Source organism: Pseudorca crassidens, chromosome 10, assembly GCF_039906515.1.
Source record: "Pseudorca crassidens isolate mPseCra1 chromosome 10, mPseCra1.hap1, whole genome shotgun sequence".
Lineage (NCBI taxonomy): Eukaryota > Metazoa > Chordata > Mammalia > Artiodactyla > Delphinidae > Pseudorca > Pseudorca crassidens.
Genome location: NC_090305.1, coordinates 4,999,775 through 5,019,887, shown reverse-complemented (window position 1 = coordinate 5,019,887; position 20,113 = coordinate 4,999,775). Strand labels below are relative to the sequence as shown.

Below are 20,113 nucleotides of genomic sequence, written 5' to 3'. Positions count from 1 at the left end.
CAGCCAGGCAGGTACCTCCCTCCCTCCTTGGGCTGTGGCTTCCTTCCCCGAAAAGCAAAACGGGAAAGGAGTGCCCGCTGGTTTCTTATTTAGGACACTGACTTGGCAGCCGAGAATTGGAGGGGCCTGTTTTGTCATCGTTAAAGAGTAACCTTCAATTTCAAGTTTAAAATAAACCCGGTCCTCTCCCCAGGTCCCAGCCTCCCCGGGAGCTGCTGGTGGAAAGGGGGCCCAGGCGGCCTGGCACCCAGGCGAGGAGCTGGCGGCGGGGCCGTGCGCTGGAGGGCCCTTCTCACTCCTTGGCTGCTTCAAGGAGCCTTTGGAATCTGAGAGTCGGGCACCAATGCAGAAACTCAAGCAAGATTTCTGGGTGGCTTGTGTTCAGGCTGTGGCTGGAGCAGTGCCTGGTGGGAGGAGACGCCAGAAGGACCCAGAATCCACACAGTCCAACACCCGGCCTGGGCTTCGCCTCTCTCCCGCTGAGGTGGGGACCAGACCCTCACACCCTCCCACGCAGGTGCCGACTGGGCAGGTCTGGGAGAGTGACTTTCTTAGTGCTGGATGTCCTGAGACCTGTCAGGTCACGGCGCCCCCTCGTGGCTCCTCTTCCCTTGGACTTGCCTTGATTCCGTATCTTCCTGGTCTAGTCCGTTTGTCTCCCACTGTTACAAACCTTCGTTCCACAGGGAAAGGAGTCTTCTGTCTTTTTCCTCACTGTGTTCTCCATGCTGAGGACAGTGCCAGGTGCACGGCAGCGGCCCAGGCTACACCTTGTTGAATAAAGGCACCGTCGGGGTAACTGGATCCTGGGAAAAAACAAGCAAAACACCCCCAAAGCTCCATCCAGTTCAAGGCCTTATCCATGTTTTGACGGCTACAAAAGTAAAACTGATTTTTAAACATAAACTCCTTTCATTTCCCCATCTTCTAATAGGGATGGTAAATCGCGAAGGGGGTTTCTAACGGGAGCAAGCCGAAGGTGAAGCACGGCCTTGGGGGAGATGGCCCTTGGTTCTCTGGGGTCACCTGTGCTTGACTGGGATTCTTTGAAGAGACAACAGAAGAGAAAACCCAAGCCCACGGGTTTACCTGATAAACGCATGACTCTTGGGACTTCCCTGGTAGTCCAGCGGTTAAGACGTCACCTTCCACTGCAGGGGGTGTGGGTTCGATCCCTGGTCGGGGAGCTAAGATCCCACATGCCTCGTGGCCAAAAAAATCAAAACCTAAAACAGAAGCGATATTGTAACAAATTCAATAAAGACTTTAAAAATGGTCCGCATCAAAAAAAAATCTTAAAAAACAACAAAAAAGGAAGACCGGCACCCCCCCCCCCACCGCCCATCATTCTTGATGCTAAGGTTCCTTACGTAACTCACCATCAGAGCCAAAATATAAACTCTGCCAGAAATGCCCACTCTGCATGTGCCCACGGCCTCCCTCTTCCAGGACAGCTGCCTGGGCGAGAGGATGCCAGCCAGCCTGAGAGTCCTCCCCGTCTGCCCGGGGTCAGCAGAACGGGAGACTCAGCCTGGGGCGGGGGTGGGTGCCTGGGGGTGAGGTGGCCTGGGAGGAAGGCCCGCAGCTCATTCCCCGGGGGGAGGGGGCCCCGGTTGGCTCACAACTCCAAGCACGGGAGGTGACAGGGCAGATGAACTTCATCTCCTCTTCCTAAGTAACAGGCTTATTACTCTTTTGATAAATTCCATCTTTCACCTCCTCTATCCTTCTTCCAGCATCACCCAGACCCCCAGGGGTTGCACCCAACACACGCAGACATCGGTGGGCAGAGGGGCATCTCCCTGGGGTCTGCACCCTGCGTCTTTGGCATCCTATTCCACAGGGGCTGCCCCTTTGCCCTTCACACTGACCACGCGCAGTCCCAGTTCCCTGCCAGGAACGACCCCATCCACGGGGAAGGGGAGGGGCTCTTAAGTGTGCTCCTCGGTGGCTAGCGGCAACCCCACGCCCACGAGGGCTTGTCTCCTGTGAGCTGCTTGTTTATGTTACAACCATTCCTGAGTTATTTGGTTGTTTTATTAACACCGGTCAGGACCCCTCACTGGACCTCACCAAAGCCAGTCTGTCTCCTGGGGCTGCTGTGTGTATGGGGGGCCCGGAGACCTTCACGGCCAGAGCAATCAACTCTTGTCCTGCTGGCGCTCAGAACTGTAACAGGGTCAACTCGCTGGAAACATTTTCTGCAGTCAGCTCCCCTGAACCCAGGTTCCTCCAGGGCTGCTTTGAGATCCACTCCCAGCTTAGAGGATTCGGGACTTTGCCCTTTTGCTGCTTTACGATGGCTGATCCCCCAAACGTGGGTTCTGACCTGCTCTGTCCCCCAGCCCTGGGGTCACCCTCCTTTCCAGGCCACTCCCCTGTCCAGACTAACTCAGGACTCCTCTGAGTTACAGCAGCTCTCCACCCGGGGACAACTCAATCCCGTGTAACCAGGCTGGAGGAGGAGGAAAGACAAAGTGGATCCCGGGAGCGGCTGGCCAGAAACACAGCCCCTGGCGTCAGTGGTCGTGAGCAAGGACCGAGCTGCTGCGGCCGCGGCCCCGGAAGAGACCACCCTGGGGGAGCCAAGATGAGGGCATGAGGCAGCTTTGGAGATGCCACCCGGGCGAAGGCTCTCATGGGTGCCACGGGTGCCAAGCTGGCGGCGAGCAGGCCTGAGGTTTCCCCCGATGGCCACGGACACCAATGACCCGTCCCCAGCAGGCTGCGGCCTGGGGGTGGGACAAGCTGACAGGATCACAGCAAATCAGAGGACGGGCCATGTGACCGGCAACCTGCCGTTTTTAAAATATAACATTTATTGCTTAGATGGTTTGATACAGAACAGCTTTTCTTCTCATTCTGAATTTGGAAGTACTGTACAACTGAATACAAAGAGGAGCGAAAAGTACCAAAACCAAACCTGTGATTCTGTTCATGTGGCCTAAACCAGTTTTGTGCATAACATGGAGCAGCAGCTTCTAAGTTCCCTTTAGAAGAATATGAACTGTACACATTTATTACTGTTTCCTGTTTAATGCATGGGCTGAAATCACTAGGATCAACTTCCTTCTGGAGGAAAGAGAGGAACAGAGGGTGGAAAGAACGGCGAAACTTCCTGAAACCGGCATCCGACTGTCACATAGCTTCCCCAGGGCTGGTGGAAAAAAACAGCCCTTTGGGTTTTTTGTTTTGTTTTCACAGCCGGGAGTTTCATGTAGTGATTGAATCTCAGCATCGTGTCCATAAATCAAAGAGAAAAACAAAAGAGAGAAACTTGCACCTCAAAAAACTTTTCAGAAGATCCATATATATATATTTTTTTGTAAAAGCCCTGAGAGAAGGAGAAAGAGAATCAAACAAATGTATAGAAACAAATTAGCTGGACATGCAAACTAAGCTACGATTCACCCAGAGTTTAAACAAATCACAAATTTCACAGTTTAATATTGGGGGAGGGGACAGAACATCAAACAAATGATACATCTCTCAGCCTCACTAGTAAAATGTGGCAAGACCTTATCGACTACGAGGGTGCAGACAAGGCTAAATAAAGCTTTCAGTCGATGGCGACCACTGCGAGCGGCGGCCCCGGCTGGGCTGCGGCCTGGCGCCCGCTCCGTCTCGCCCCAGCGCAGAGTTAAGTCGTGGCCGCTCCCCACAACGTTCCGAATTTTAGTGTGGAGAGCTGCGAAGAAAAACAAAACACAAGCAACCCCAAGTAATAGCAACAACAAAAATAACAACAACAATCGTCATAAGAAATTAAGGGATGAATGAACTGGTTTTAACTAAGCACACCACGCTTGGTAGGAAGTGATACTGGGTGGGGGAATCATTGGTTCTGATTCGTGCTCACGTAGAGTGAAGAAAACCTTTTGAAATTGGTTCACACATCCCTAATACAGTTAAAAGTCATATATACCTCAACCTTTTTCCTTTCACATGCAAAGAGATCACTTTTTCATCATGTCAAGAACACACATAGCTTCCTTTGAAGCCCGGGTGGTTGGCTTTTGGCTACCAGGAGTTGGTGAGGAAGTGGGAGGAAGGGGGTCCTTGTGGTGGACGCAGGTGTAAGGACAGAGGAGCCCTGGGGGCCAGAAAGGGCGAGGGTCCCGGGAGGGGTGGCACGGGAGGCCTGAGGCACTGAGGCTGGGGCGTCCCGGGCGTCTGGCGGGAGGACAGGATGCTGAGCACAGCCCAACTACAGTAGGATCTGTTTCTTTTCACTGCTGGCAGCTACAGTAAGGGGGTCTATTGCCTGCAAATGATGCTCACGCAAGAAAATCCTGCCTCTGTGCACCCAGGGGTTCAGGCGATTCAGAAACTAGACACAACATGTTTATCTTCGAGCACCAACCCCAAATCACAGGAAGGTAAACATACACCTATTTTTCCTCTTCAATCTCGCATGTGCAGTTTTATTACCAGTAGTAGTATTTCATCGCTCCGCGAAGGACAGGAGCACAGGCAGGTGAGGCCTGGGCTGGGCTTGGCAGGAAGACCGCGAGGGACAGGTCCTGCTGCCTGGCTTTCCCGGAAGCCCAGGCACGCACCTCGCCTCCTCTCCCCTCCCCGGCTGCCCTTCGGCCCCGCAGGCGGGAGGACCACACGGCCCCTGCTGGGTTCTGCAGTCACGGAAGAAAGGCTTGTCTAAGTACAGTAGAAGAGCCACTGCCCGGAGAGCCAAGGACAGCTGCGGGCAGACGCTCACGCGGGGACCTGGGGGCGGCCCAGGTCTCCCAGGACAAATATTGCCCATTTGTTTCTGCTGACTGCAGAGACCAGCAAACTGATGAACTACAAATAATAATAATAATAATAATATTATTAATACATATACCGAAAAGGGGAGGGGAAATCAGATACATGACACCTATGCATGTTTTCCATCAGTTCAGTTGCCAGGGGAACTCTTCTCTGTCTTGAAACTTGAACAGTAATGGCATATCTAACGCTGAGAGAGTGGAAACATGTACGAGGTTGAAGCTAGAATCTTTCCTGGTTTTGGCTTGAACCAAACTGGAAACCTTCATCAACCACATCCTGCAATATATGGAGGACCAAATTACAGCTCCACCATGTAGCAAACAGAAAAAAAAAAAAAAAAGTCTAGTTGAGAAAGGAGCATCTTATCCACATTTCCTCTGGGAATTTACATGAAATTCACATCACTTTCTTCCAGTTATTGGCCATGGGTATCCAAGGGCATGTTTTTTTTTTCCCTTCTGTTTCCAGCTCACAGAACAAATGTTACTATCACAGAATTGCAAAAACAAGTTAACACACACCAAAACAGAAGGTAAAGTTAATGCTTAAATGAAAAGGTCCTCTCCAAATAATTCATTAAAATATTTGTTTTGTTTCTTAAGAAGTCATTTCGGGAAAACACAACACCCAAGACGACACCAAAGGGCTGGTAAGTAGTTAAGGCACTCGAGTCGAACGTGCTGCATCTCCGCATGGGTCTGTAAGGCTATGGCACTGAGCGAGGCGCCTGCCTCTCTCCCTACCCCCCTCCCCCTCCCTCCCCCACCCCGAGAGCTGAAGGGCACTGAGGAAACCTCGGGAAATATAGACTCAGGACATTTTGCTCTGCTGGCTTTCGTCTGTGTGCTGGGGGGCAGGCTGGGCTGTCATTCCAGGCCCAGGAGCGAGGCGCTGTCGGCAGCGGCCAGGAGGGGGTGGGCGGGCCTCCTGCCGGGCAGCTCCAGCAGGTCCTGCACGAGGGCCGCCGGGCTCTCCCGCTCAGGGTCACCCGGGGACGCCTGCTCCTTGGGGCTGCCCGCGGCAGCGGCCCTAGGAGCACTCCTGCTGGCCTCAGCCTGGCCGGCACCCGCCGTCCGGCCCATCGCCCTCTCCTCCCTGCGGCCGGCGTCCTTGGGGGCCAGGCTCTCCTTCCGGCTGCGGGTGACGGCCACGTGGTTGCTGGCGAGCAGGGCCGAGTCGGCCTCACTCTCCGACACGGGGTTGGTGCCGCTGTGGGTGGACTCGCTCTCGCTGTCGTCCTCGCCTCGCTCCTCCTTGTCGCTGTCCTTTCCGTGCTGCTTGGGGTGCCGGGCTTTCTGGTGGACCCGCTGGTGGCGAACCAGGCTGTGCTTCAAGGTGAAGGTTCGCTCGCAGGTCTGGCATTTGTACGGCCTCTCTCCTGGGGGATGGAGAGAGATTCACGGCTGTCAGCAAGGCCACCGGCACCCACCTCCCTGCTCCGCATGATAGCAAGCGAAGGCCCTAGGGGGACGGCGGCTGGGCCGGGCCAGGCCTCCCTCCCGCTCACAGGAAACCTTATCTGTCTGAACTGGCAAAATGGGGAGGGAGGAGAGTGGAGGCCCACACAGCCCTATCTCCTCGTCCTTCAGCCCAGGGTTTGCACACCTGATCCAGGAACCAGAGTCCCAGAAGCGGAACCTCAGGGACAACAAGACCGGCCTGAAAGAACCCAGCAGTGGCGTCCTTCCCAGGGTCGGACACCATCGCCAGGGACCCTGTAGGGCGGCACCTCCCAAGTCGAAGCTGCAGGTATGCTGTGTTCTGACTCAGAGCAGCTGGGGCTTCCCCTCTCGCCTGCAAACACGGAGCTGAGAGCAGCTGAGAGCACCACCTGCCAGTACCCCGAGAATCTCTCTCTGCTGGGAGCCAAGTTCCGGTGCCCTCAAGTCCCAGCACAGGGCCGTGGGTGTGTGTGTGGGGCACATGTGCACCTTGGCCGCTGGGAGGAGAGGGAAGCTGAAACCAAGACACAGAGGAGCTTTTCTGTTTGGTGGGGGAAGAATCGCTTGTATCTTCTGGCTTCATGAGGACATCCAGGGGGCCTTTCTACCAAAACAACAGCCGCTGCTTTGGGGTTTGCAGCCTCAAGCCCAGAGGCGGTGGATTCCAGGAGGAGCAAGGACGTGCCCAGGCAGCAGCCAGATGACCGCCCCACTCAGCCCCATCAGCCCCGCTGCTGCAGAGCCAAGAACAGACAAGGTTCTCGCTGCACAGCCGACCTAACACCTGTTGGCTGACGACGAATCCCGGGTGCCTCCCCACACAGGCCTCGGGCCGCGAGCCCCACGGAGCCCCACCACACCGCCTGCTCCGCCGGCCACACCCACATTCTTCTAGATGCTTCTACCAGGCAGGGCAGCCATCATCCCCATTCTAGAGACAGGACTACGGAGGCTCAGAAGACTAAGGGGCCGATCAAAACGCGCTGGCAAACACCACTCCGCCGTCCACTGCACCTGTGCCCTCCTAGTGCTAAGAGTGGGACACGCCCTCAGAATTCCTAGCCCACCCGGGCTCTCTCCCTGCTCGGCAAGAAAGCCCTGCTGCCCACGGTGGCTGGAAGACGGGATCCTGGCTGGCTCGCCGCCCCGCCCCGCAACCTCCACCAGCAGCCCTCCCTCCGCCCCCGCCCCCCTCACCTGTGTGTGACCTCATGTGCCGGGTCAGGTCCTGCAGGGACCAGAACCTCTTGCTGCACACACTGCACACCTTCTTCCTCTTGTCCGCCTTGCTGGCCACACTCCTGGGGGAGTCTGTCTTTGGCTTCTTGTCGTCCTCACTCTTCTCCGAGGGCTTCCTCTCGGCCAGGCCCTCCCCATCCCCATCCGAGGGGCCCTCGGCCTCGTCGCTCTGCTTCTCCGCAGGGGCTTCAGTCACGGCCTCCGCCTGGGCGGGGGGCTCCGTGGCCGGGGGCTCGGCGGGCCTCTGTGGCAGCTCGAGGGCAGTGGGCGGTGGCGCTTCAGGCTCCTGGGGGGCTGCGCTCCTGTCCCCGGGCTCCTCGCGGCCGTGGGCCTTGCGGTGGCGGTTGAGGGTCCCGAGGAACTTGAAGCTCTTGCCGCAGACGTGGCAGGCATGGCGGGCGTGCCTGTGGTTCTGCGCAGCCGGGTCCCCGCCGCCGCCCGCGCCGGCCTCGCCCTCGGCCAGCTTGAAGCCCATCAGCTTGCTGGCGAGGTTGAGGTCTAGGCTCTTGTTGCTGACCGTGTCCTCCGCGGGGCTGTCTGCGTCCTCATCCCACTCCCCCTCCGCGCGCTCCTCCTCGGGCTCCGCGTCCTCCTCGGTGCCCCTCTCCTCCCCAGCCAAGGGCGTGGCTGCCGCCGGCTCCGCCTCCTCTGCCGCCGACTCGTCCGGGACCGGGCTGGGCTCGGCTGCTCCTTCCGGTGTCGGCGGCTCCCTCTCCCGGGAGGTGAGGTCCAGCACTTCGCCGCCCGCCGATGCCTCAGCGTCCGACTGGCTGTCTGCAGAGCAAGCACGGGGCAGGCTGAGACCCAGGCCACCAGACACGCCCCTTCCGAGGGCTCGCTCGTGACCCACCCCCGGGGGGCCTGTCTCCCAACCCCCGCCAGGACTTCTCTCACACAAATTCCCCTCACCCCTTACGTCCCTCAAGGGCCAAGACAAATCTGGGGTTAATTTTTAAAAGGCAGAAGGAGCAGCCGCACACGGGTGCACACAGGCTGGGGTCACAGGGTAGCTGCGCCTGCAGCTCCCGGCCTCCCTTCCCCGCCGCCCCCATGCCGAGCCAGCCCCCTCCACGGGCACACACAGGGATGCTCGGGGCCCCCAGGGGCAGCCAGACAGAGCGACGGCGAGAGAGGACAGCTGGCACATTCCAGAGACTCGCAGCACAAGGGAGGTTGAGGAAGCTGAGCCGTAGAAGTTATTTTCCAGTGCAAAGAGGTTGTGTACACATGCAGCCTACACAGGCCTGCCCCCCAAACACGGTATCTGGGAGCACCTCACAGGAAGTGGCCCAAAGCGAGTATTCTGTGTATGTGGTACACATGCTCCCGCCTGACGGCGGGTTTCCAGTAGAGGTCCCAGGCAACAGGAGACGCATGCACACCTGCAGCACCCCCCGGCAGCTGTCAGGACCCCATGTAGGGAGCGGAAACATTTCCTGTCTCTCAAGTGGTTCCTACCTGTCCAGTCTCCACAGCAAAACCAGATGTGGACAGGCCACCAGTTTCTATCAGCCTTCTTAAGGGCTGGCCTGGTGGTAACAGTATCGACACCAAAGAGATGACGGTATTTATCAAAAGCACCATCTCCTCTCTATTCTGGTTGGGCAAAGTCTTAGCCAGTATTTTATTATGTGCTCTGATAGTGAAGCTAAAGCTTGCTGAGCCCGACTATTAACTACAGATGCAATGACCAATGGACTACTGTGGCATCAGGCTGATAAAATTCGTTATTTCATGGCACATATGTGACATGCACCTCCCTCATCATGCCAGGTCTCCGATCACAAGTTCACACATCTAACCTGAAGTCTCACCTGATGAGAGCAGACCACCGCCACACCGACCCAGGCCCGTGGCTCTGAGTCACAGGCTCCACGACTCGCCACCAACGCAGCCCTGGGCTGGGGGCGAAGGAGCTGCACCAACCCTGCCACGGTCATACTGCCTGGGGCTCTCGGCTCACCTACAGCGGTCTACGCGGCTCTCCCACTTTACTTCTCTTCACTGGTTTTATTCTGACTACTTTTTGGCAACCACTGTTTGAGTATCTTTAAAGGTTTCAGAAGGAAACAAGTAATTGTGAGGTGAATATAAAATTTCTGAAAGAAATTTTGACAATTTAAATGATTTCTGACAATTATCCAAAAGATGAAAGAAGATGACCCCTGAGACATGCACACCAACATCGAGGCCATATTCCAGGGGAAAAACCAGCTACTCATTTTCTTGAATCACGCAAATGGAGAGCACCTATTAAATGGCTTTTGGTATAAACTCCACAATAAAAAAAAATACAGAATGCTTGGTTTCCTATTTGTTGGTTCCGTGGGTAGTTAAAGACAAAAAAAAGACAAAACAAAAACAAAAACAAAAACAAAAAAACGGCGAGGGGAGGGTTGATCTCTGGTTACTCCCTATTTGTCCCAGTATACTCTAGGCTGTTTCACTTAATTATTAATTTTTTTCCACCAAAGAGCATGGATTATTTAAAATTTCAACTGTAGTAGGATATATTTAAGATGATAAACTTTTGGGGGAAAATTCAGTGAATTCTGAAATCAAACCCAAGTAAAAATACTACGATAATACACTAAGATCAGATCGTTCTGACTCCTGGGCCCTCCCTAAGTGTGGATAATGGAGAGCTCACCCTAAAAGCAATGGGAGGCCAACTCGCTTCCTCCGAGGAGTGGAGAGGGCTTGTTGCGTTCTACCCAACGTCCACTAGGGGGCGGGTTTTAGCAGGGCAGCCGGTGCCCTTCAAGTTCCCAGCAGCACCAAGGGCTCTTCTCAGCAATTCTTGGGAACAACGCACTTAGCCCCCCTCTGTCTCGTGAACACCCGCCTTAAGCGCCTGGTCCTATCTTGACCTTGTCCTCCGCAGCAGCTCACCCTTCCGAGTGCAGGTGGCGGAGCTGATGACTTTTGTAAGCAATGCGGCTTTAAAAATGTGTTGATTTGGGGACTTCCCTGGCGGTCCAGTGGTTAGGACTCTGCGCTTCCACTGCAGGGGGCCTGGGTTCGATCCCTGGTCGGGGAACTAAGATCCCGCAAGCTGTGAGGTGCAGCCAAAAAAAGAAAAGAAAAGAAAAGAAAAAGGGGAGGGGAGAGCGGGGGAAGAAAACTGTGTTGATTTTCTGTCCCTGTCAGCCAGTCCCTCATTCGTGATGCTAATCTAAGAAAACTGCTAGAGGAAGCAGACAGAATCTGAAGGCACTAGTAGATAAGAAGCCCAAAGCTCCTCCGATGCGATGCGCAGTGTGGAGACTTCCACGTTAGCGCAACAATTAAGTATCTACTGCTTCCTAGAAATGTCGCGTCACCCAACTGAGGTGACAATGTACTGACCTCAATGCCTACCTGGCTGGGCAGGGGCACAGCCTCCACTTTATCTAGACCAGCACTCCCCGTGGTGCAGTCCATGCCCGTACGTGGCCTTCTGGGCCAGCAAGGGTGCCACCACTGAGGGACAGTCTTCAAGTGTCCACGCTGGGAAATTAATTCCCTGGCGGTCCAGTGGTTGGGACTCGGCGCTTTGACTGCTGTGGGCCCGGGTTCAATCCCTGGTTGGGGAAGTAAGATCCCAAAAGCCGTGCGGCGAGGCCAAAAAAAAAGTCCACGTTTACACTGATTTGAAAAGTCACATGCAGGTGCCCACAAATAGGAAGGCTCCTACAGACATCATCTGAGGAAGAACCAGGAGCATCCCCTGAGGGCAAAGTGGGCCAGGGTACCTCTGCCCACAAGAAAGTGAATCAAAGTTTCAGCCTAGCTTTGAACTATCAATATGTCCCTTTCAGCTAAAACTGCCCCCATCGGAGCATCTTCAGCATGCCTTTGGGGGAAAACCTAGGGCGCATTTTTGTGAGACCTTATGTGATCGAAAAAGTCAGACCTACGTTGCAAAACATGTCCTGGGATTTTAAGAAAATGCAACCTAGGCACATAAACCTAGAAATCCCTCAAGAACTGCCTTGGTCATTTCCTGCCTTTGTGTTTTTACGGTCTTTCCCCAAAGCCTCACTTTTAACTTCATGGGAGGGAGCCGGAAAGGAAACCTTCACTCCCTCCATCATGCTCACCTGGTTTAAAAAACTTCCCCTTGAAATCACTGAAATCCACCTCCCTGACCCTCCTTCTCCCCATCTTACCTCTCAGCCCTCTTTCTCACCACGGATTGTGACCACAATTAAACCAAGCCTATATTTTTCTCTTTGCTGGTTTCACGTTACAACTCTCACTGAACTTTCTTTTTCCAGAGGCTTTGTCCCTTAAAGGAAACCTACACAACCTCCGGGCAGGGTCAGGGCAAGGAGGGCGCTGATGGGACTTGGAAAAACAAAACTCATAACTGCAATTTAAAAGATAAATTCACCCACCATGAAGATGTGGGCTGCACCGAAGCTAAGATATAAGTTCCGATTGGCTTTGCGCCTGCAGGAGCCCTGGTTTTGGTGTTCCTTGATCATACAGATCAAGATGCTGAACTCAAAGTATGTTACACTTTAAGACTTGTCTGCCAGCGTGGGAAACCAAGGGCTCCCCGCGGCCACCTCAACTATCAGCTTCTTTCCCTCCTTTGGGACCGTGATGGGCTGTGAGAAAATGGGCTGGGTAGAACGTGATGTGGCAGCTGACACTCAAACACTGAGAGGGGTCATCCCAGTGAAGGTGCGCTCTGCCAGCCTCGCTGCCCGTTTCCTGGGGTTGAACAGCAGATCACCCAGCAACCTCAGGCTCGAGGGCACCCAAGTCACGGCAAGATTCCGTGGGGCCTGTACGTTTCTCTACTCAAAGATCCTGGCGAGTCACGTGGACCTGGACGCTGGAGGGGGCGTGGCAAACTGGCCTACACTTCTATACCCTGAGAGGGTCTGGGTTCACCACAACCGAGGGCCTGGCCGTTCAAGGGCTTGTTTCACTGGGCTCTGTGGGAGGTGTGGGGAAAGAGCAGAGGGCTCTGCACCAGCTCCTCTTCCTGGAGAGGCTGCCCGCTCACTGCACCCCTCTCCCCCGTAACTGGGACAAGGACAAGGGGGCCGGGGCTGGGGTTGAAGCCCGACCCTCCAGTCCACACTCACTCACAGACAACACAGCCCCCCAACCCACCCAAGTCTGAGGGGGAGAAGCCCGGACACAGTCACAACTCTAGAAAAGCACATTTGGGGGGAATCTCCTCGGATTCAGAAAAGGGGGAAATGTCAAGCTTTCCAGATTTGCCAGACTGAACCCATACCCGCAACAGTTATTCAGCACTGGCCAACCAGCCCTGTGTCTGAGTAACCCGCAGCAGCCCATTTTCTGTTTTGTTTGTTTTGGGGGGTGAGGGACACAAAACCCCAGCAGCTGGAGATAATGGAATATACTGAATAGAGGACACGAGTAAATACAGAAGTTGTAAGGAAAAAAAAAGGTGGCAGGAGACGCACGGGGCAGCTGTTAATTGCTCTATAGGGGCCGGAGGAAGGAAGCACATATCAGCACATGAGAAGAATACCCGGATTCGGGTCAAGCAGAGATGTGATTAAAGAAAGGACATGCAGAGTGCTTTTTCAAACAAGACGAAGTTTTTTTTACTGGGAAAAGAGTTATTTAAAAGAAAAACACCCCACCCAGCCCGGCCCCTCCCTGCTGAGGGTGGAGCGTCACTAGTTCCTGCAACACCCTGGCAGCGAGCGGGCCCATCCCTGGCTCTGCAGGATGCGGCAGACGCTGGGGTTTGAGAAAACAACACCCGAGTAGTTTCACATCCCTTTCAGACGTGTTCCTATGCAGAGCTGGACTGTGCACCCTCCTGCACAGCCCAGCTCCACAGGGCAAAGGGCAGGAACAGGCGTCTGGGGTGGGAGGGGTGGGGAACAGATCTTCTCTAGCAGCTCAGAGAAGCAGCCTGGGGGCGCTACCATGGCCCCCATACCCGTCCTGCTGCTGGGATGCCAGCAGGAGGCCTCAGGGTCCTGCAGAGAAGGGGAGGCCGCCAGCCGCAGCGCAGAGGCCGGGGCGCGGCTAACGGGCTCCTGCGGCGCCCTCCTCTCCATCACTTGGAGGCACTACCTGTGCTATCATGGGCTCCAACATCACTCTGTTTTGACTGGGGGATAAGCCCGTTTCTTCTCAGGGAACAGGCGGTAACTCCGTGTTTGCGCAACTGGTGGCGTTCACAGTTAGATTTGGTGGAAAAGAAGGCACCGCATTTTTGACAAGGGAAGGGTTTCTGACCTGAAGCGGGAAAAAAAATACATGTTTATCTGGCTTTCTACTGCAACAAAAAAGAAAAATCGCTTTCCATTCATTCTCCTGGGATCATTGGCATTTGTCCACCCCCCCACCGAACCCCTTTCTTTTAAGAAAATAAACAAAATACATTAAAAAAAACAAAACAAAACACTGAGAACAGTAGCAACTCAAGTGATCACCTTCCCTTATCCTGAGTGGGATGAAAGATTTGTCTTCAAAATACTAAAAGTTAACAATGAAACCAAGATACATATCTGAAGTAAAACAGTATTACAATTACAAATCTTACGTAATAACTACAACAACAAAGGTGAGTGAAGGGATCTGAGCACAGCAGGAGAACACCTATGTCCACCACAGAGAGAAGACGCCTGTGATAGTTTCCAGCCTGGCAAGTACCGTGGACGTGGGGAATCGAATGGGATGAAGGGCAACGCCCGGGGCCTCCTGGAGGAATCCTGAACCCTCTGGATGTCTCTGGGGTCCGGCCCTCCCACCTGGACTGCAAGTGCTGAGTTCTGACTTGCCGGGATGCCTCCTGTCTGACCTCTGCCCAAGGTCACCGTGGTCCTAGCTGGCAAGACAGGGGAGGTCGGCTTGGTGCACGAGGGTTCTCTGTCCCCCTTGCTCTAAGCTCTTGCTGGTGGTGCATCAGGGACCAAGGTCCCGAGTCTGATCAGAGCCGCGTGCTCCACTCAGCAGCCCGCGTGTGAAGCTGAGTCACTGAGCGGCCCCTAACCCCACCAGCCCCACAAGTAGGCCAGCTGCCTGTCCCTCCCCGGCCATTATCTGCTTCGACCGGCCTACTCTCCCCTTCTTCCATTTCGATTCCTTTTGCAGGGTCCTCAGTACCTGGTCCTGTGTCTGCATGGACGGACGAGGGGGCGAAGCCAGGGCAGACCACGAGGACAAAGAGAAGGAAAGAGGAGGGACCAGGGAAGGGAGTGGGCGGGCACCAGGACAGAGGAGGTGTGGTTATCAGCTACTGCATCACTGGGTTCTTCTGGTTTCCCCCCAAGTGCCACATTCTAAGGTTCTGGTTTCTGATTTTACAGGGAAAAGGTTTCGTGCACCGACAAACAGGACTCATAGAGCTGCAGCCAGCACGGCTGTCTCATAACCCCAAGGCTGCCACGATCACACACACATCAAGACATGTCAGGCAAGTCAATCAGCGCGGTTCCCTGGAAACACTAAGAGGGGGTGGGGCTGGGCTTCAGCCTTCCATTTAGGTTTAGATGAGCATTAATGGACCCCAGAACCAGTGCAGGCGCACAAGTCCAGGCACCCAGGGAATGAACAGCGTGGGCCTGGAGCCCCGAGTTCTCAGGACAGGAAGGACTGGCACTGCCAGCCGCACAACTCTGGGGCGCCATTTGCACGGAGCACACCGCGTGTGACCCCGAATCCCCACACTCCAAGTATGAGCATCAGCAGTAACCAAAGAAAGGGGACGTCCACCTCCACCTGAGCCATGGTTCCAAATCACTGGTAGGGTTTCTACGAACACAGATGCCTAGAACCATCAAACACCACGGAATTAGAAGCCTGGAAAGGTGGAATCAGACACTCAGAAACTGGACCCGTGCACCTCTAAGGAGCTCCACTTGGGCCTGAGAGGATGAAATGGAGAACCCGACTGCTCCACAAAGCTTGTAGGTGTTTTGCACTAAATTTATAAAAATGCTCACATTAAAAAAAAAAAAAAAAAAATCACGCTTTTTGCGTGAAGACTAGTTGTAAAGTATTTTAATGCTTTTTTTGTGCACCCTTCTCGCTTTTCACTAAAAGTTGAACATGATGTTTAATAATTATTCAGGCTGTGTTAAGTAAAAAGAAAATACTTTTCCTTTAATATTTCACTGTCAAAAGGCAACATCACAGCTTCCCTGAGTCAGGCCAGTTTGGAAAACAAGAGAACCAGGCTCGAGAAGAAAACAAGTCAGAAGCTGTGACTATGAACTGTGATCTGGCTCTTGATTTCAAATAAAGCAGTTAGTTTCTTGCTTCTTCCTCTTACATGATTTGCTCTGTAACTTTCACACTGGTAAATGCGTCACTTGTACAGCTGGTTTGAATAGCCAGGCTGATGTCTCATGACGATGAGGAGTCATGTTAAGGTTAAATGTAGAGAACGATTCAATGACCTAAAAGTACTGTATCCAGTTAGGAAGATTCCCGAAGTGACAACTAACAGCAGTCTTTAAAAGTTCCCATTTCACTGCATAAGTCGCACATTTTACATAGCAGTGTGCTCTCCAGACTGCATGGACAGAGGAAAACAAGAGCGCTTTGACTATTTTATGATCATACAGGTTTCAGAAAAACCTTGCTGACTCGTAATCTACGTGGAAAGTATCCAATGATTTTATTCATTTGGTAGCAGCCACAGAAGACTGTTCCAGCAGCGGTGTTTCTAAACGCACCTGTGAGCACAAGGAGCACCTCTGCACCCAAAGGCCCGTGACGTCCTTCCGCCCCACCCTGCGATGTCAGCCAGTAGTTTTCACTCTCACAGAACAGTCAAGAAACGAAGAAAGAAATTCTTCAGGAGACGATGCCGTCTGGCAGGCACTGGGCAGGAAGGAATAAAGGACGAACAACCAGAGCAAGTCCAATGGCCCGGCCTCACACCCTCAGACGCCTCTCCGTACCCCGCCGCCCGCCCCCACCCGGGGCACAGGCCTCTCTCTGTCTGTCTGTCTGTCTTTCTTTCAGGATGTGGCAGATGCAGGGCCGGCCAGGTAAACGCATTCAGAGCTGCCCTTTAAGAAAGTTGGAAGCAGCCAAACACGGCTGGTGTCAGTGCTTCCACACTGAGGTGTGTACATCTCACTGGTCTCAGCTCCGCCGCTGGTTGCCTGTGAACAGCGGGTGGGAGAGGTGGGTGGGGAGGGCCCCAGGCTGGCAGAAAAGGGCAGCGAAGCCCTCAACCATGAGAGAGTGAGCAAGGCAGGGGGCCACGGATGTCAGAGCGGGAGGGCACCTCAGCACCACAGGTGCCGACCCCTCCGTTCCACGCGGAGGAAGGTGAGGAAGGGGCTGAAATGGACCGTTTCCTGGCACTCTCTCCTCTACTTGTGGCCTCAAAACACACGGGACGCTCACGAGGGGGAAAGGCAGGAAGAGTGAGCCGTCTTCTCCTAAAGAGGCAGCACTGTTCAGGCTGAGAAGGGAAGGAGCCAGGATGGTCCTCCTCCACAGGATGCCATGGGCTAGCAGACGAGGGGAAGGAGGAAACTCAGCTGTGTGTGGAGATCACGCCAGGATCTCACGAAGTTCGCCAGCAGACGCCAGCTTCCTCCTAAGACATGATTCCTAGAACCTGAGCCACGCAGAGAAAGGGCTGAAACCACGTGCCCCTTGCCTGAGCAACAGTGAACCCCCGGCTGGGCACTTAACACCTGGGCTACTTAATGCTGCCCATTCAGGGGGCGGGGTGCACTGGAAACATGTCTGTGAGACGACGTAAAGATGCTAGAATTCTTCGCATGCGCTAAGAGGCTGGGAAGAGGCCGACCCTCAAGATGCACAGTTTGCTTCAAGCCAGTTTAAAACTGGACGCCACTCAACAGCTTCCGGCTGGAATGCAGCTAGAGCTTAACACTGCCACCCCGGCCCCCAAGCCTCTGCCCTGTGTGACGAGGTTTTACAGGGTCATTTCAGAGTCCATGTTTAGTTTCTGTTACATGTGAGCCTCAGTCTAATTTCAGCATTACGGAGGGAGCACCTCATAGGAAGCCACGAGCCGGGCACTTGGAGATCCCACAGCAGAGCCGTCTACCGGGAAAACCTCAGCGTGCAGGAAGGCTGGGCAGGTCACATGATTTCTCAGGCTCCGTCCAGCTCCAGCACTGTACCAGACATAGCCGAGGGCTGTATAAAATTACTAAATGGAGCTAATGCTGAGATTGTTGCTGGAAGCTGAGGCTGTGAAAGGGCAAAGGAAGTTAACTGAGCCCTATGGGCGCCAGCGTTCGTCCAGGTCTAAGCGTGTGGTTAGCACCATCCCACGGTCACAAAGTCTCTGGTCAACAGCTCGTGGTCCACAGCCGTGTTCCACCTTGTCTCAAACCACTTCCCAATCTTCTGCGTTCGCACGTGTCAGGATACAGGGGGGCAGAAGAGGCACGCCCCCTGCATCCTCAAATGGAACCTGACCCTGGCTCCCACCCCCAGCACTACTGCGCGTCCCCCGAATGCCTGCAGGCAAATTACTCAAGCCTCCCTAAACTTCAGTTGCATCATGGCAAGATGGGGATGACATGGCCCTCGTGGCCCGGTCACCAATACTAGCTCTGGAAGGGTTCTCTACCCGCCCGAATGCGCCCCTCAAGAAAAAAAGCCCGCGACCCCACGGCAGGAACACACTATGTGAGGGACGGGGTGGAAGCAGACACGGCCGTCAGGGGACAGTGACTGTGGGGGGAGAAGCGGCAGAACATGTTCACACCTACACCTGCCCCCGCCCTCCCCCCGTCCCCGTCTCAGACTAACTCCCATCTCCTCTGCTCCGTTCCGACGCCACCAAATTTTAAACCAACGAGGTCGCTTCGGCGTTCAAAAGGAGCTTCTATCGGGCACCTGCAAAGACACGGCGCGACCCTTGAGCGCACGTACGGGCTGCTCAGTCCTCTCAGGGAGGCCGCTGGCGTGCAGGGAAGAGGACAGTGGCACCCGCCCAGCACAGGGCTCCCGGCTGGAGCAGAGGTGGGGAGGCGGTGCTGGCAGGGGAGCGCTCCTCATCACGCCCAGACCGCCTGCTTGCTCAAAAGCGGCAACGGGAATACTCACTTCTCCAGAGACTCTGCAGGAGACAGACAGCTGCCACAAAAAGGGCGGCAAGAGAGACTGCTGTGCAGGGCACCTTCTCTCTAAGAAGCATCTTCTTTCTGAACTGCTTTCTTCCTTAGAACTGTTCCCTTACTTTGTCAGGCTTAAATGATTTCAAACGGAGAGAAAATGACAGTCTGAAAACGCAGCACAGACTCTACAAATCTAGGAATTCTGGTTCCTGTTATTTGAGTCCTCCGTGGACAGACACTCCTAACTGATGCCTGGGTTTGAGGCCCCACCACGCCGGAAAGAGACGCCGTGCCCACGTGGCAGCCAGCCTCAGACAGACCCTGCAGCGCACCCTCCCCTGCCCTGCCCTGCCCGTCTCCTCTGCACTCTCATTGCCCAGGACAGCTCTGCCATCCCCTCCCGATGTCCCAACTTGTTAGGAGAAACAGCCTTCCACGGAGGATCCACCCTGCGTGAAGCCTTTCTACCTGGATACAGAGCGTGGCTCCCACCCAGCCCCTGCCATCTTCCCCTCTCCACACCGTCATGAGCCTCTGCACTACCTGGGGTTGCCAGATTTAGCGACTCAAAATACAGGACGCCCAGCTGAAATCTGAGTATCAGATACACAACAAATAAGTTTTTAGTATATCCCAAATAGTGCACGGAAGATATTTATACTAAAAATTATTTGTTGCTTATTTGAAATTCAAAATTTAACTGGCATCCTGTATTTTATCGGGCAATCCTATACCATACAATTCTTTATTCTGTTTTAGGTCCTATCAATTAATATTTGGGTGGTGATCTCCAAAAGGCTAAGGATCTCACCCAATCTGTCCTTAGTTCAAAGATGTAAATTTTGAATACTCAGCTTGAATATTCAGTAACTCATAATTAAGATGATCTTAAGATGACCCTAAGTTGTAGGGTCATCTGACTACTAACTCCCTCGTATAAAATTATTTAAAGTGTATTTCTTATCTCAAATTTCTCTTTAAAAATCAATGCACGACAACATTTGAAAAATACTTTTGGGATATCTTTTTGGCAACTTAAGTCTGTTACTTAGAATATTTTAATTGCGTGTTTCTCTCTGCAACAGCCAACAACTTTAGTATAGATAAAAAATTTTTTAAATTCTAAAGCTACTCTGTCACTGACGCTCACAATGAACAGGGGAAGAGGTAATCGCCTTAGTGAACTGAAAGGCAGCTGCAAAATTTGCAGTATTTCCCTTTATGAATACACAGCGGTCAAAAGAACTTCACAGAAGGTCTGCCATTTTAAAAGCCGCCTTGAATGCAAATTCTTCTGCCCAAGTCCCTGTTCCCCTAGCTGCCTCCTGTGCATAACCAAGCAGATAATGCCTCGACCACGTGAGGGATGTGATGGCCCAAGACCATCTCACCTAAAAACACCCTGCCTGACCCTTCCCTTCACCAGCAGCCCTCGGAGGCCCAGCCAACGGAAACAGGCCATTCTGGTTACACGAGCACACAGGGAAAAACTCTCGGCCCCATCAGGCAAGCCCCTGCTTCTGAGACTGAGGAAGAAGAGAAGCTAGGAATGGGGAGGCGGGAAGAGGGTCCCTCCTTCGACCCCACCCGTCGCCGCCCCTCAGCCCAGCGGCTGGG

The 20,113-nt window shown here is 53.9% G+C and overlaps 1 protein-coding gene across 15 annotated transcripts in view; it reads right to left on the bottom strand.

Annotated features, from left to right (window-relative positions):
• Positions 1-2,784: 2,784 nt before the first annotated feature.
• The window catches only part of RREB1 (ras responsive element binding protein 1), a 179,839-nt gene continuing 162,510 nt past the window's right edge, over positions 2,785-20,113 (bottom strand). For 14 of the 15 annotated variants that reach the window (XM_067751926.1, XM_067751929.1, XM_067751914.1 and 11 more), the window contains 3 exons: positions 13,509-13,673; positions 7,413-8,228; positions 2,785-6,151 (listed from right to left, as the gene is read on the bottom strand). In XM_067751926.1, coding sequence (XP_067608027.1) covers positions 5,640-6,151; positions 7,413-8,228; positions 13,509-13,673 — 1,493 coding nt within the window. In that variant the 3' untranslated portion in view covers positions 2,785-5,639. The remainder of the gene's footprint in view (positions 6,152-7,412; positions 8,229-13,508; positions 13,674-20,113) is intronic. The other variant, XM_067751927.1, reaches the window with a different exon arrangement.